The sequence below is a fragment of the Marmota monax genome, unplaced genomic scaffold, assembly GCF_021218885.2.
Source record: "Marmota monax isolate L192 unplaced genomic scaffold, Marmota_monax_Labrador192_F-V1.1 WCK01_AAM20220418_F8-fsc00021, whole genome shotgun sequence".
NCBI classification, from domain to species: domain Eukaryota; kingdom Metazoa; phylum Chordata; class Mammalia; order Rodentia; family Sciuridae; genus Marmota; species Marmota monax.
Genome location: NW_026695228.1, coordinates 11,871,754 through 11,884,392, shown reverse-complemented (window position 1 = coordinate 11,884,392; position 12,639 = coordinate 11,871,754). Strand labels below are relative to the sequence as shown.

The following is a 12,639-nucleotide window of genomic DNA, read 5'->3' as shown; positions in this document are numbered from 1 at the left end:
AGCTGTAATAAGAGGAAAATTCTTAGAGGAACACTTTTATCATTAAATAAAAAGAAAGTAAATAAGAAACATAACAAAATTAGAGAAATTAGAAACATATAAAAAAATCTTAAAGAAATCATGAGAAATAATTACTGAATTAGAAAATAATCAATATAAAATTTCAAACCTTAAAAATTAAAATAATAAGGGCTGGGGTTGTAGCTCAGTGGTAGAGTGCTTGCCTAGCATGCACAAGGCACTGGGTTCAATCCTCAGCACCACATAAATGTAAAATAAAGATATTGTGTCCACCTTTAAAAAAACCTTAAGAATAAATATTTTTAAAAATTAAAATAATAAAATAAGCTACTAACTAATCCCTCACATCTCCAAAGGTGAATATCTTCACATTTCCAAGGAAGAAAATAGTTCCAACCTACTTAAAATATTCTAGAACATTAAAAGAGGTGGAAAGTCTACCATTATTTTTATGAAAACTAAAGAATGCTGGTTTTTAAAATTTCAGTATACCAAAAAGGAAGCAATAGACCACTTTTTCATAGTTCATACGCTGTACTTACAAATAGTAATGCAAAAATCTTGAAAAAAACACATGCAAATATAATCCAGTAACATATTTAAAAGATAAAATATATCATAGTTATATTCTAAAATGTTAGTATGGTGCATATTAGGAAATCTATTTATATGAATAGGACAAAGATTAAAAAAAACATATTTCAATGAATGCCTGTTTCAAACTCTGGTGAAAATATAAAGCATACTTTTTAAAATGTAATGAAAAACTCTCCAATTCTATCATCATCATTAGTAGTAAAGCCCTTGAACATTCTCATTAAGGTTAAGAATACAAGAAGGATCATTTAACTACTTCTTAGCTATTGCTCATTATTAAATAACAGTCTTAAGTACCTGCCAGTGTGATTAATCAAGAAAATTAAACACACAGTGTAAAAATTGGAAAATGGAAGAAAGTGAAGTCAATACAATCAGTTGAGCATAAAAGCAAGAATTAAAAATAATAGAAATTGGGGGCTGGGGATGTGGCTCAAGCGGTAGCACGCTCGCCTGGCATACGTGCGGCCCAGGTTCGATCCTCAGCACCACATACAAACAAAGATGTTGTGTCTGCCAAAAACTAAAAAATAAATATTAAAAAGAAAAAAAATAATAGAAATTGGGGCTAAGGATGTAGCTTGGTGGTAGAGCATTTGCCCAGCAATCCTTAACACCACAAAAATAAAAAGGATTTAAAAATAATAGAAATATATCATGGTTTGTGGATAATATGGTCACCTAGAACAATTTAAAAACCTTTCAAAAATGTTATATGTCTATTTATAAAGTAACAAAGAATTGTTGCTGTTGTTATTATTTTACACTAACAGAAACCACTTAGTCACAAATAATATTTCTCAAATATTCCTTACCTGCCAGACACTGTAAGCATAATAACTGGGAATAAATATAAGAGCTGGGCATGATGATGCATACATGTAATCCTAGCAACTCAGGTGGCTGAGGCAGGAGGAATCTCAAGTTTAAAGCCAGCCCCAGTGATTTAGCAAGGCCCTAACAACTCAGTGAAATCCTGTCTCTAAAGAAAACATATAAGCCAGGCATGGTGGCACATGCCTGCAATCCCAGCAGCTCGAGAAGTTGAGGCAGAAGGATCCTGAGTTCAAAGCCAGCCTCAGCAACAGTGAGGCACTAAGCAACTCAGTGAGACCCTGCCTCTAAATAAAATTCAAAAAAGGGCTGGGGATGTGGCTTAGTGGTTAAATGCTGCTGGGTTCAATCCCTGGAACAAAAAAAAAAGAAAGAAAGAAAACCAAATATATATATAAAACTTTGCTAAGAAGCATTTTAAAAAACAGATAGAATTCATACTCCAATCTCAGATAGGAAGACTCTGTATTAGTTTCTAAAGCATTTAATAGATTCCATGTGATAGCAGTAAATTTTATCCCTTTTTAAGTGAACTTGACAAACAAAGCTGAAGTTTATCTTGAAAATTACAAAAAAGGTCCTAGGAAATTCATGTGATATTAATGCGGGAAAGACATCATCAGACCACACAGAGGAGCTTAGCTCAGTGGAAGAGCACTTCCCTAGCATGCATGGGATCCTAGATTCCATCCCCAACATCACAAACAAAACAAAAACACAGAGGGCTGAAATAGATTTAATTAAAAAAAAATGTAGCATATGATAAAATTGACTTCTAAACAGTAGTTTTGTTTTTAGTATTAAACCCAGGGGTACTCCACTGCTGAGCCACACCCCCAGCCTTTTTTTTTTTTGAGACAGGGTCTCACTGTGTTGTTGAGGCTGGCCTCAAACTTAAGATCCTCCTTCTTCAGCCTGCTGAGTCACAGGGATTATAGGTGTGCGCCAAAGCACTCAGGTCTAATGAATGGATTTTAAGTGGATCACTTAATAAAGTGTTGAGACAGTTGTCAAATCACTTTTAAAATTTGTTAAAATAGATATTTACTCTTTACCAAAACGTATTGATCTTTAAAATTGGAATACCAAACAATCAAACCACAAAACATTTTAAAAAGTGGGGGACCCATTGGGTGCATTGGCACATGCCTATGATCCCAGCAACTCAGGAGGCTGAGACAGGAAGATCCTAAGTTTGAGACCAACCTCACCAACTGGCCCAAGCAACTTAGTAAAACCCTGTCTCAAAATAAAAAATAAGAAGTACTGGGGATGTGACTCAGTGGTAAAGCACCCCTGGATTCAATCCCCATTACCAAAAAAAAGGAAAGAAGGATTTTGTAGTCTTGGAACAAACAAGGGCTTTCTTGGTATACCAAAGATTTTATTAAGTGAAAATTATAACAAATTCTATAACCATATTAAATAATATACTCATAAATGATACTGATGTGGGGTAAACAAGATTTAAAGGCACACAACAAAGTCAGATGAAGTATATCAAACAGAGTTAATGTGCCCAAATACACAGTACACTTAAAAATAGGCAAAGGATATGAACAGGCAGTTCACAAAAGGAAAACTGCAGATACCCAAGGAAAAATGTCAGCATTACTGGTAGTAAAATAAATTAGAATGTAATGAAATACAGTTTTCATTCATTAGTCTGGGAAAAGCAAAAGAAGAAAAAATAACACCTGTGTTGGTGGAGCAGTTGGGGAAGCAGCCACCTCTGTGCTCTGTAGATGGAGTGTAAATTGCTGTCCTCTGGGAACTTGTTTCCCAGTCTATACAAAAACCACACCTTTGACCTGGCCCCTCTATTCTAGAAATTTATCCTTGACAGGTAATCTGACACATTGTTCACCTCAGTGTTGTTTCCGCTAAGGATAAACTGAAATGTGCACCCATAAGGGTGTTAGCTCAATAAATAGTAGAATATGCAGATATTAAAATATATAGCCCTTTAAAAGATTGATAACTATTATATGAGGCATTCACATTATTGAGTGAATAAAGTTTCACCTAATAGACTGTTGGAAAATAATTTCAAAGCAAATAGTTAGTGTATCTTATAAAAATAATAGTGTATAAATTCTGTGTGTATTGCATATGGGTGTGTGTGTGTGTGTGTGTGCGTGCATACATATGCACACTTACACATCAATAGTGTCAAAAAGAGTGTTCACCTAAATGTTAGCCGTGGTTGCTTTAGAGTCATGACATTGGAAATGTCCATTTTTATGATTTCTCTGTTATTTAAATTTTATAAGAAGCACACATTTTATTTCAGAATATATGTATTCTGAAATTAAGATATGTGTGCATACATGTATTAAGATATACATACGTATCTAAACACATGCAATTATATATATGCCTGCTTTTTATCTTGAACAACTTCCAAAGTCCATTTGGGGACCTGAATTATACCCTTGTGCTATCTACATGGACCCAATTAGCCATATATATGCCTCAGCAGTGCACCTCCAGGCATTGTGAACAGCACTGATCCGCAGTTCAGTGTAGCACACAGAGGCCCTATAGTCAGGTGGGGAGGGCCAATAGTGGCAGGAGGAGGGTGCTCCCCAGGGCCCTCAGTGACGCGTTCAGTTGCCTGGATGGGGAGCCTCAGAGTGCGCTCTGGATGGCGAAGTAACTGGAGAAGAGCAGGTACTTATTGGAAGGCTGGAGGTGGAAGAAGGCAGCTGGCAGCCACGGGAGCACCCCTGTAGGCTGAGGCCCTTGGGTGGTGGCAAGAATGAGGAAGTGGGAAAAGGCCAACCACCTCAGCATTCTGGAAACTTTGCCTCCTCAATCCTGAGGATAATAGGCGATGTGACTTCATCTAGTCCTACGCCTCCTAAACTTCATATCCAAGATCACTCTTACAAACATATATTAAAAATTCTGCTTTAGACCAACTCTCGGTGGGTTTTTTTTTTAATATAATGTTTTCATTGTCGATTGACACCATATCTTTATTTTATTTATTTATTTTTATGTGGTGCTGAGGATCGAACCCAGGGCCTCACGCGTGTGCGGCAAATGCTCTACCACTGAGCTATAATCCCAGCCCCAGGGTTTGTTTTTGTTTACATATATTAATTGTCAAAGCAAACTTGATCACTATTACAATTGGAAGCCAATATTACTCCCTATGAATATTAGGGAGCTGTACAAAATAAATGGAATGAATACCTTTCCAAAATTAGAACAAAAATTGTGCTCCATTTGAGTCCTATGCACTGATATGCATTCTGCTGTCATGGATAACAAATTGGAACACATAAATTAATTAATTTCTTTAAAAATGAGTTATGAATATTAGACCATTAAAAAAACAAAAAAAAATAAATAAGTAGAATGAGTACAAAATTAAATAAGTAGAATGAATACAAAACCAGTTTTAGGGGCTTGGGCTGTAGCTTAGTGGTAGTGCACTTGCCTGGCATGTGTGAGGCACTGGGTTTGATTCTCAGCACCATGTATAAATAAATAAAATAAAGGTCTATCAACAACTAAAAAAAAAGACAGTTTTACCTTTTGTCTGGCAGAAAGCTATAAAAGCTTTCCATGATAAAATTGTTTTGGCAGTGCTGGGGTTGTGGCTCAGTGGTAGAGCACTTGCCTCACATGCATGAGGCCTTGGGTTCAAGCCTCAGCATCACATAAAAAAACAAACAAATAAATAAAAAAATAAAGATATTGTGTCCATCTACAATGAAAATAATATTTTTTAAAATCCTTTTGGACAGGTTAATCCTAAACACACCCTAGACCAGAACTGACACCTGCTCCTTTGTTGTCCACCACTGTAGGACTATTTTCTGTTCCACCATTGGCCCAACCCCACCTTGGAGTGGAATCTAGCCCAGCATTGAAGGGAGGAATCACCCCTCAGCCCCCCTCCTCTGTCCCTCACCTCTGTCCCCGCCCACCTGGCAGCAGCCATTGTGAGCAACGGTGCCTCCTGCAGGATGGAGTTGGTAGTGGTCAGGACACTACACCCACCTGTCCTTACCCACAGGCCTTTGAGGACATCTACCTGGAGGAGCGGAAGACCATCAAGGTTCTGCTGGAGTATGCTGACAAGATGTTCACCTACGTGTTCGTGCTGGAGATGCTGCTCAAGTGGGTGGCCTACGGCTTCAAGAAGTACTTCACCAACGCCTGGTGCTGGCTGGACTTCCTCATAGTGGATGTGAGTGTGGCCACAGGTGGGGAACAGAGGAGGGGGTGGCTCATTGCCCAGAGAGGGATGGAGGAACTGGGCCCGTAAGAGTCAGCAGCCGGAAGTGGAGGTGCTCAGCTGTGCAGTGGAGCAGGCAGAAAGGAAGGAGGCTATGAGTCTGAGAGACCCAGGACTTGACCTCAGGGTCCTTGCCATTAAAACCCCCCATTTGGAACAGGAGCAGAAGAGGACCTAGGTCCCTGCTTCTTGGAGTGACAGTTGACTAGCAGTTTAGGCATCAGCGAGGGAAGAATGGGGGACTCACCCTCTTGTGGTGGCCAAAAGAAGAGGATGAGCAGACACACCTGATCTAAAAAGTCCTCCCCATATGGACTAACGAGTGTCTCAGGCCCCCTAGACAGCCAGCAGTGCAGAGCCTCCCAGCCCATGCAGGGGATGGAGGGAGGTCAGGTAATGGATGCTCCAGGTACCACCAGGGAGGGTAGACCAGGGTGGAGTTGCCTATGGGGAGGAGGGCTGAGGGTGGCTGCCTGGATGGCCAGGAAGCTGGGAGGACTTGCCTGTCTGTGAAGTTGCCCTTTCTTCTGAGCACCTAGTTGGAGCACCCAATCTGAGTAGACGGAGTGGGAAGCCCCTGCCCTGTAGCTTCCCTGGCCCCAGGACACTTGCCAGAATGACTCAGGGACCCTGAGCAAGCTCCAGGCTCAGCCCGTGGAAAAGCCCTGTCTGCTCTCCCAGAGGGTGAAGACAAGTGGCTCAGAGGGCTCAGGGTGGGTGCCATACAGCAGAGTCGGGTCAGGATTTACAGACTGCACAGGGCTTTCCAGAAGGTTCCAGGTCTGCCAGTGGCTCCTGGGCTTGGCATTGGGCTTTTCACACCAGCCCAGACTTTCTGTGGTTACGGAAGTGGCTATGGCCTGTGCTCAGTCCCTGTACACGACTCAGAGGCCAGAGGGAGGGGCTCAGCACTAGTAGTGGAGCCTGACCAGGCCTAGCCAACCAAGCCCATGCGGGAGGCTTTGGCAGGGGAGACTCCATGGGCTGGAGAATATGCACAGAGACACAAACCCAGGTTCTTGTGCCTCCAGTCCTAGCCTCTTTCTGTCACCCTAAGAGGCCAAGAGGATGCCATTGCTAGGCTGAGCAGTGCTGGGGGACCAGGGACAGAGTTCTAGATGCCCCGAGCACCCTGGTCCAGCCCTCAGAGCCCTACAAGTGGAAGAAGGCCCTTGGGAGAGCCTGGAGTCCTGACAACTCAGCCCTGAGGCCTGCTGTTGCTGCAGCTTCTTGGGAAGTTAGGTCTGCAGAGGAACTCCCCAGGGGCAGGCTCAGAGAGGCTGCAAAGACTTCTGGGGAAGCCCACCCACCAGCCACAGGCCACCCACCACTGCCACCGCCACCATGGGGAACTCAGAGCTGAGGCAGAGAGGGTAAAGGGAGCTGAAGGCCTGCCTGGCTCAGGCCAAGGCAGGAGGATGAGCTGGGAGCAGGCACCTCAGGTAACGGCAAGGTGGGGCCTTGCCTATAGTAGGGCAGAGGAAGCAAATGCCGGAATATGGCTTTCTTTCTTCCTTTCTTTTATTAAGGTGCTGGGGATTGAACCCAGGTGTGCTTTACCACTGAGCTACATCCCCAACCCTTTTTATTTTTAATTTTGAGACAAGGTCTCATTTAAGTTGCTCAGGGCCTCACTAAATTGCTGAGTTGGGGCCTTGAATTTGTGATCCTCCTGCCTCAGTCTCCCAAGTTGCTGGAATTACAGGACTACACCACCATGCCCAGTTGGAATCTGGCTTTCTTGGCACTGGCCATGCTGTCCAGGAAAGGTGGTCTCCGGCTCAGGATGTTTCCAGGACCTATTCATGCACGTTTTCAGTAAATGCTATTGAACATCTACTATGTGCAAACACTATTGTGAGCCCAGGGAATAAAACAGACAAAACTCCTTCCCACGTGGAGGAAGGGTGACAACCAACAATAAGCAGACGAAATAAGTCCATTTTATTTCATGTCAGAATGTGAGATGTAGCATGGAAAAAAAGGGGGAGGGAAGATTAGGAGTCCCAGGACCAGAGCCAGGCTGGAAGGGAAGGTGCCTTCCCTTTAAATAGTCTGTCAGGAGCTGACCCACAGAGACAGCATTTGAGCAGATTTAAAAGAGGTTGAGGTTAGCCAGGCAGATGTCTTGCAGAATGTTCCCAGCAGAGGTTGGAATAGCAGTGCAAAGGCCCGGTGGCTGGAGAATGCCTGGGCATGTTTGAGGAACTGCCAGAAAGCCAGAGTGGCTGGAGCAGAGGGAAGGCAGGAGATGAGGCACAGGAACAAATGGAGAGGGAAAAACATGGACTTTTATTTAGAATGAAATGCAGAGGCATCCGAGGGCTTTGAACCGAAGAGGGACATGGACCAGCTTTCATTCTTAAAGGATCGCTCTGTCCTGGGAGGGGTGGGGAGCACAGGTGGGAGCAGGCAGAAGAGTTAGAGGCTCTGGCAGTCACCCAGGGAGAGATGACGTGGCCTGGTCAGGAGGGCGTCAGTCGACGTGGTGATAAATGTTTAGAGGTCTGGAGTATTCTGAAGGCCGAGCCAACAGGAAATCCTGATGGGTTAGACGCAGGGTGTCAGAAACTGAGAGGAGGAAGGGACATGGCCAAGGCTTGTGGCTTGAGCAGCTGGAAGGATGGAGCTATCGTCAACTGAGATGAGGGGTGGACGCTAGGGATGGAGCAGGGGGGGCAAGCCTTGGAAAGAACACAGGTGACCAGATGGCATTTAGGAAGAGGACAGGCAGACTGGCCAGGCTTGGTGCCCTGGAGGCTCTGCCCTCAGGAGGAGGTCCCTGAGAATGTCCCTCTGCCTCTCCAGGACCGAGGACCCAGAGGCCAACATCCTCAAGGGGTGGTTAGAGGCAGCAAAGAACTTAATCCCAGGGTCTTCTTCCTCCAAGCCCCGTTTACCAGCCACCTGCCACCTGGTACTTCAAACCTGGGAGGAGGCTGTGTACTCAGGCCCCTGTCCACGCACCTACTACCCCAGGATCCCCTGAGCACCAGGGTGGAGTTAAGGGAGACTGCAGGGGAGAACAGACAAGAGCCATTTCCAGCCCATGAGCACAGGCCAGAAGTGCAGTAGGAAGGGAGAGGATGACCATGGAGCTTTAGAGAGATAAAATCCACATGGTGGGGATGCTCTGCTAGGGCAGACGGAACAGATTTCTGAGGCTCCTGTTGCCACCTACTCTGTCCTCCTTAGAAGACGCTGGCAAGTTGCAAAGTCCAGCTTTGGGGGAGTGCCCCCTGGGCTATTTGTTCACGCTCCACCCAGGACTGCCCTTTCTTCTCCACAAGAGGCGTCTTAGAATTTGACTTGAAGGAAAGCATTTGGGAACTCAATGCCTGGGTTTTGTGTCCCTGCTCTGCCCCAGCAGCAGGGTGGCTTCGGAACTCAGTTTTCTGACTTGGAGAGTAGGGGTGACCAAGCCAACACCAGGGAGCTAAAGGAGCAATTCAGAGTATGTGTGGCATGCAAATAGTGGGATCTCAGAAGGGCCTAAAGCCAGGACACCCTTGGGTTCTCCCCAAGCCTCTCAGGCTCCAGGACGCCAGGCCCAGTGCATAGTAGGCCTGCGAAGCTTGGGAGTAATGAAGATTGGACATGAGGAAGGCCCAGCCTGCCTGAGGTGGGCCCAGAGCCCTGCCCTCTGTGTCTTCAGCCACCCCCATCCCCTCACCTCCTCTTTCCTCCTCAGGTCTCACTGGTCAGCCTGGTGGCCAACACCCTGGGCTTTGCCGAGATGGGCCCCATCAAGTCACTGCGGACGTTGCGTGCACTCCGTCCCCTGAGAGCCCTGTCACGATTTGAAGGCATGAGGGTAAGAGGACCTGCTAGAGGCAGTCAGCTGAAGCTGGGACAGTGGCCTCAGTGACTTGGCAGGAGCATGATTCAGAATCTCTGGGGGAGGTGTAGCTGGGTTGTGGGGGGAGAAACAGGGGACAGAGAGCTAGGCGAGACCACCCCCAGCCTTGCAGCCTTGTGGGGTCCAGTGAGGGCCAGGGACACTGGACAAGGGAGAAGAGGCAACAGCTCTCTGGGGCCCAGGAGCCTTGGTGACACCACAGCCCCACTGGCACCCGGGCCCCTCCACTTCTGCTCTGCTGCAGGGTCCCCTCTCCATGTACCCACTGCTTGTAGCCTGCACCCCCTGCCTCCTGGCAAACACAGGCAGCCTTCCTTCTGTGATGGGAACAGGGGAGAGGAGGTGGCACGAAGCCTGCTACACTCTCACATCAGGTGCCAGTTTGCAGAGTGCGAGAGTCACGTGCATGTTAACACCTTTGCGCTGTGTTCCTGGTGCAGCTGCCCATGCATTTCTGGTAATCACATGTCGCCAAAGAATGTGAGCATGGAAGGCAAATGAGCATTAGCTGTGATACACAGCAAGAAAACAAACGTGTGTTGGTGTGTGCACTTTTTTAAACAAATGTACACAATTTTGGGTGACTTCAGAAAACACTTCTATTGTCTATCTGACCCAGCAGGCACCATCACACAGTTTGTCATTTGGTTGGTGGCTTTGAACCTTGGCCACATCTCCCGTTCATGGAGAAATACATCACTTATACCCATTCACAAGTGAATAATCAGACTAGAGTTAAATGTCTCTTTGGAAGCAAGGACATTTGATTCCAGAGGGACACAGGGAGATGGTAGATTCCAGAAATGCCCGTTGGCCACTGGCCTCAGAAGCCAACCAAAGGCTCCTACCCTCTCCCCAGGAAGCTTGGTGCCCTTCAGAGCTGGGTCAGGGGACATCATCTCTGCTAGGGAGCAGCATTTCCTACCTGGCTTCTGGACCTTCTTGAGCACACCATGGAGTCCCACACCAGCTTCACCTCCAGTGCTGTTCTTACCAGAACTTGGAGACAATCACAGGCCCCTCCAGACATGTACCTGGGAGTCTTTTGGGTGGACTTTAGGGAAAAACATCCATCCATCCATTCCAGTGGCAGCAACTCTAAAATATACTAAAATTTTAGCTTAGAGGCTGTAAGGACCAGTGAGATTCCTAGGAGGCCCAAAGTCTTGGGGACATGTGCATGGCATCCTCAACTACCAGAGACCCTGCTTATATGAAAGTCAAGTTGTGAAGGTCATGGATGCAAGAAAGGCAGGGCCAAGAAGAGAAAGATGTGTATTCTGGAGTTGCAGCAGACTTTAGGGTGCAAAGGAAAAGTGTGTTCTCTCTCACATCCCTTACTCCCCACTAAGGCTCCTAGCCATGGAATTGGCCTCTCCCATGTTTGGAGGATTTGCAACCCCCACCCCCTCAGCACCTGTAGCCAGGGGAGTTCAGTCCACAAGGGATCTTGAAAAGGGCCTATGTTCCAGGCACCCCCAAGAACTGAGTCTCCTCTCTGTCCACTTGAGGTGGTGGTCAATGCCCTGGTGGGCGCCATCCCATCCATCATGAATGTCCTCCTGGTCTGCCTCATCTTCTGGCTCATCTTCAGCATCATGGGCGTGAACCTCTTTGCGGGGAAGTTTGGGAGGTGCATCAATCAGACTGAGGGGGACCTGCCTTTGAACTACACCATTGTGAACAACAAGAGCGAGTGTGAGTCCTTCAACGTGACTGGCGAACTGTACTGGACCAAGGTGAAAGTCAATTTTGACAACGTGGGGGCCGGATACCTGGCCCTTCTGCAGGTGGTAAGTCCTGGCGAGAAGGAACTTCCTTCCTCCCACTGGCCCTCCAGCAGCACAGGCTTTCACCCCCGTGAGTGGGAGCAGAGGTGGTGAGGCTCTGTGGGATCCTCACCATATGGTCATAGGGTCCAAAGGAAGCTAAGGATTTCCCAGGGAAATTCCCTTGGTACCTTGGCAGGTCTGCAGATTTTCAGTTCTAGAGTAGAGACCATCTTCTCCAAGATGTATGGCATGTGGGCCAGCCAATAATAATAATAATAATAATAATTAATAATAATAATAAAAAGACTCCCCCAGGTACTGAACTATTTGCAAAATTGTGATTCTGACCACCTCTGTTATGGAAGGTAGTGACACCTCTTGAGTTGTTTAAAAGAAAATGTTTGCTTTCATCTTCAATGTGCAAGACATGTGATGTTTAAACAGCATCCTTCGAGAGTTTCCATTGATATTTTGAATACAGTAGCTTCAGTGACTATAACATAACCCCATAAAATTAACCTACTCTTAACTCTGACAACAGAAATGCAAACAGAACCATAGTGCGTGAAGCTGCAGTTCTCTTGCCTTGCTACCCAATCAGAAATCCAGTCACCCGTTGCTAGTCCCCAAAGTAGAGGAAAACTCAGCAGAGTATCACCTACAAATTTTGTGCCGCCACTCACACCTTCATGTACCCCATAAGTTGCACTAGTAGCCCAGAAAGAGTCCCCTGTGGCTCCCGGGGAGAATGGGATTAGGGCCAAATCTTGACAGCTGTCCATCCCTGTCACTGTCCCTCTGAATGTTAGAACTCTGGAAGGAAAACCCCTTTGTAGAACAATAACTGCTCACCTTTGCAGCCAGAACCATTCTGTGGCTGGGAAGAATTCAGTCACAAGCACCTCATAACCTGGGAAGTCCCCAGCAGTTTCCAAAGCACTTCCCAGCCTCTCTTTACAGGCATAGAGAGATGACGTAGCTTGCCCATCTGCCCTGTACCACCAGTCAGCTCTCTGTTAATTGAACAAATACCTGAGATAATGGACTTATAGGCCCCCTTTACCTTTGGGCCTGTGGCAAGGCAGCTCATCGTGGCAGAGCTAGGTGGTGGAGCAAGCTGCTCACCTCCTGGGCAGGAAGAAAAAGAAAGGAAGAAGGGGCTGGGGTTCTACTAGCCCCCGCAAGGGGATGCCCTCAGTGACCTGAAAGTCTCCTACTAGGCCCCACCAGTTAAATACTCTTCCTCCCCACCAATTGCACGTTGCTGGGTATAGAACTTTAACATATGGACCTGGGGGGCATTC

The 12,639-nt window shown here is 46.1% G+C and overlaps 1 protein-coding gene across 6 annotated transcripts in view; it reads left to right on the top strand.

Moving 5' to 3' along the window:
* Scn5a (sodium voltage-gated channel alpha subunit 5) overlaps positions 1–12,639 on the top strand; it is a 98,148-nt gene that overhangs the window by 74,927 nt on the left and 10,582 nt on the right. For all 6 annotated transcript variants that reach the window (XM_046437069.2, XM_046437068.2, XM_046437066.2 and 3 more), the window contains 3 exons: positions 5,483–5,656; positions 9,396–9,518; positions 11,075–11,356. In XM_046437069.2, coding sequence (XP_046293025.1) covers positions 5,483–5,656; positions 9,396–9,518; positions 11,075–11,356 — 579 coding nt within the window. The remainder of the gene's footprint in view (positions 1–5,482; positions 5,657–9,395; positions 9,519–11,074; positions 11,357–12,639) is intronic.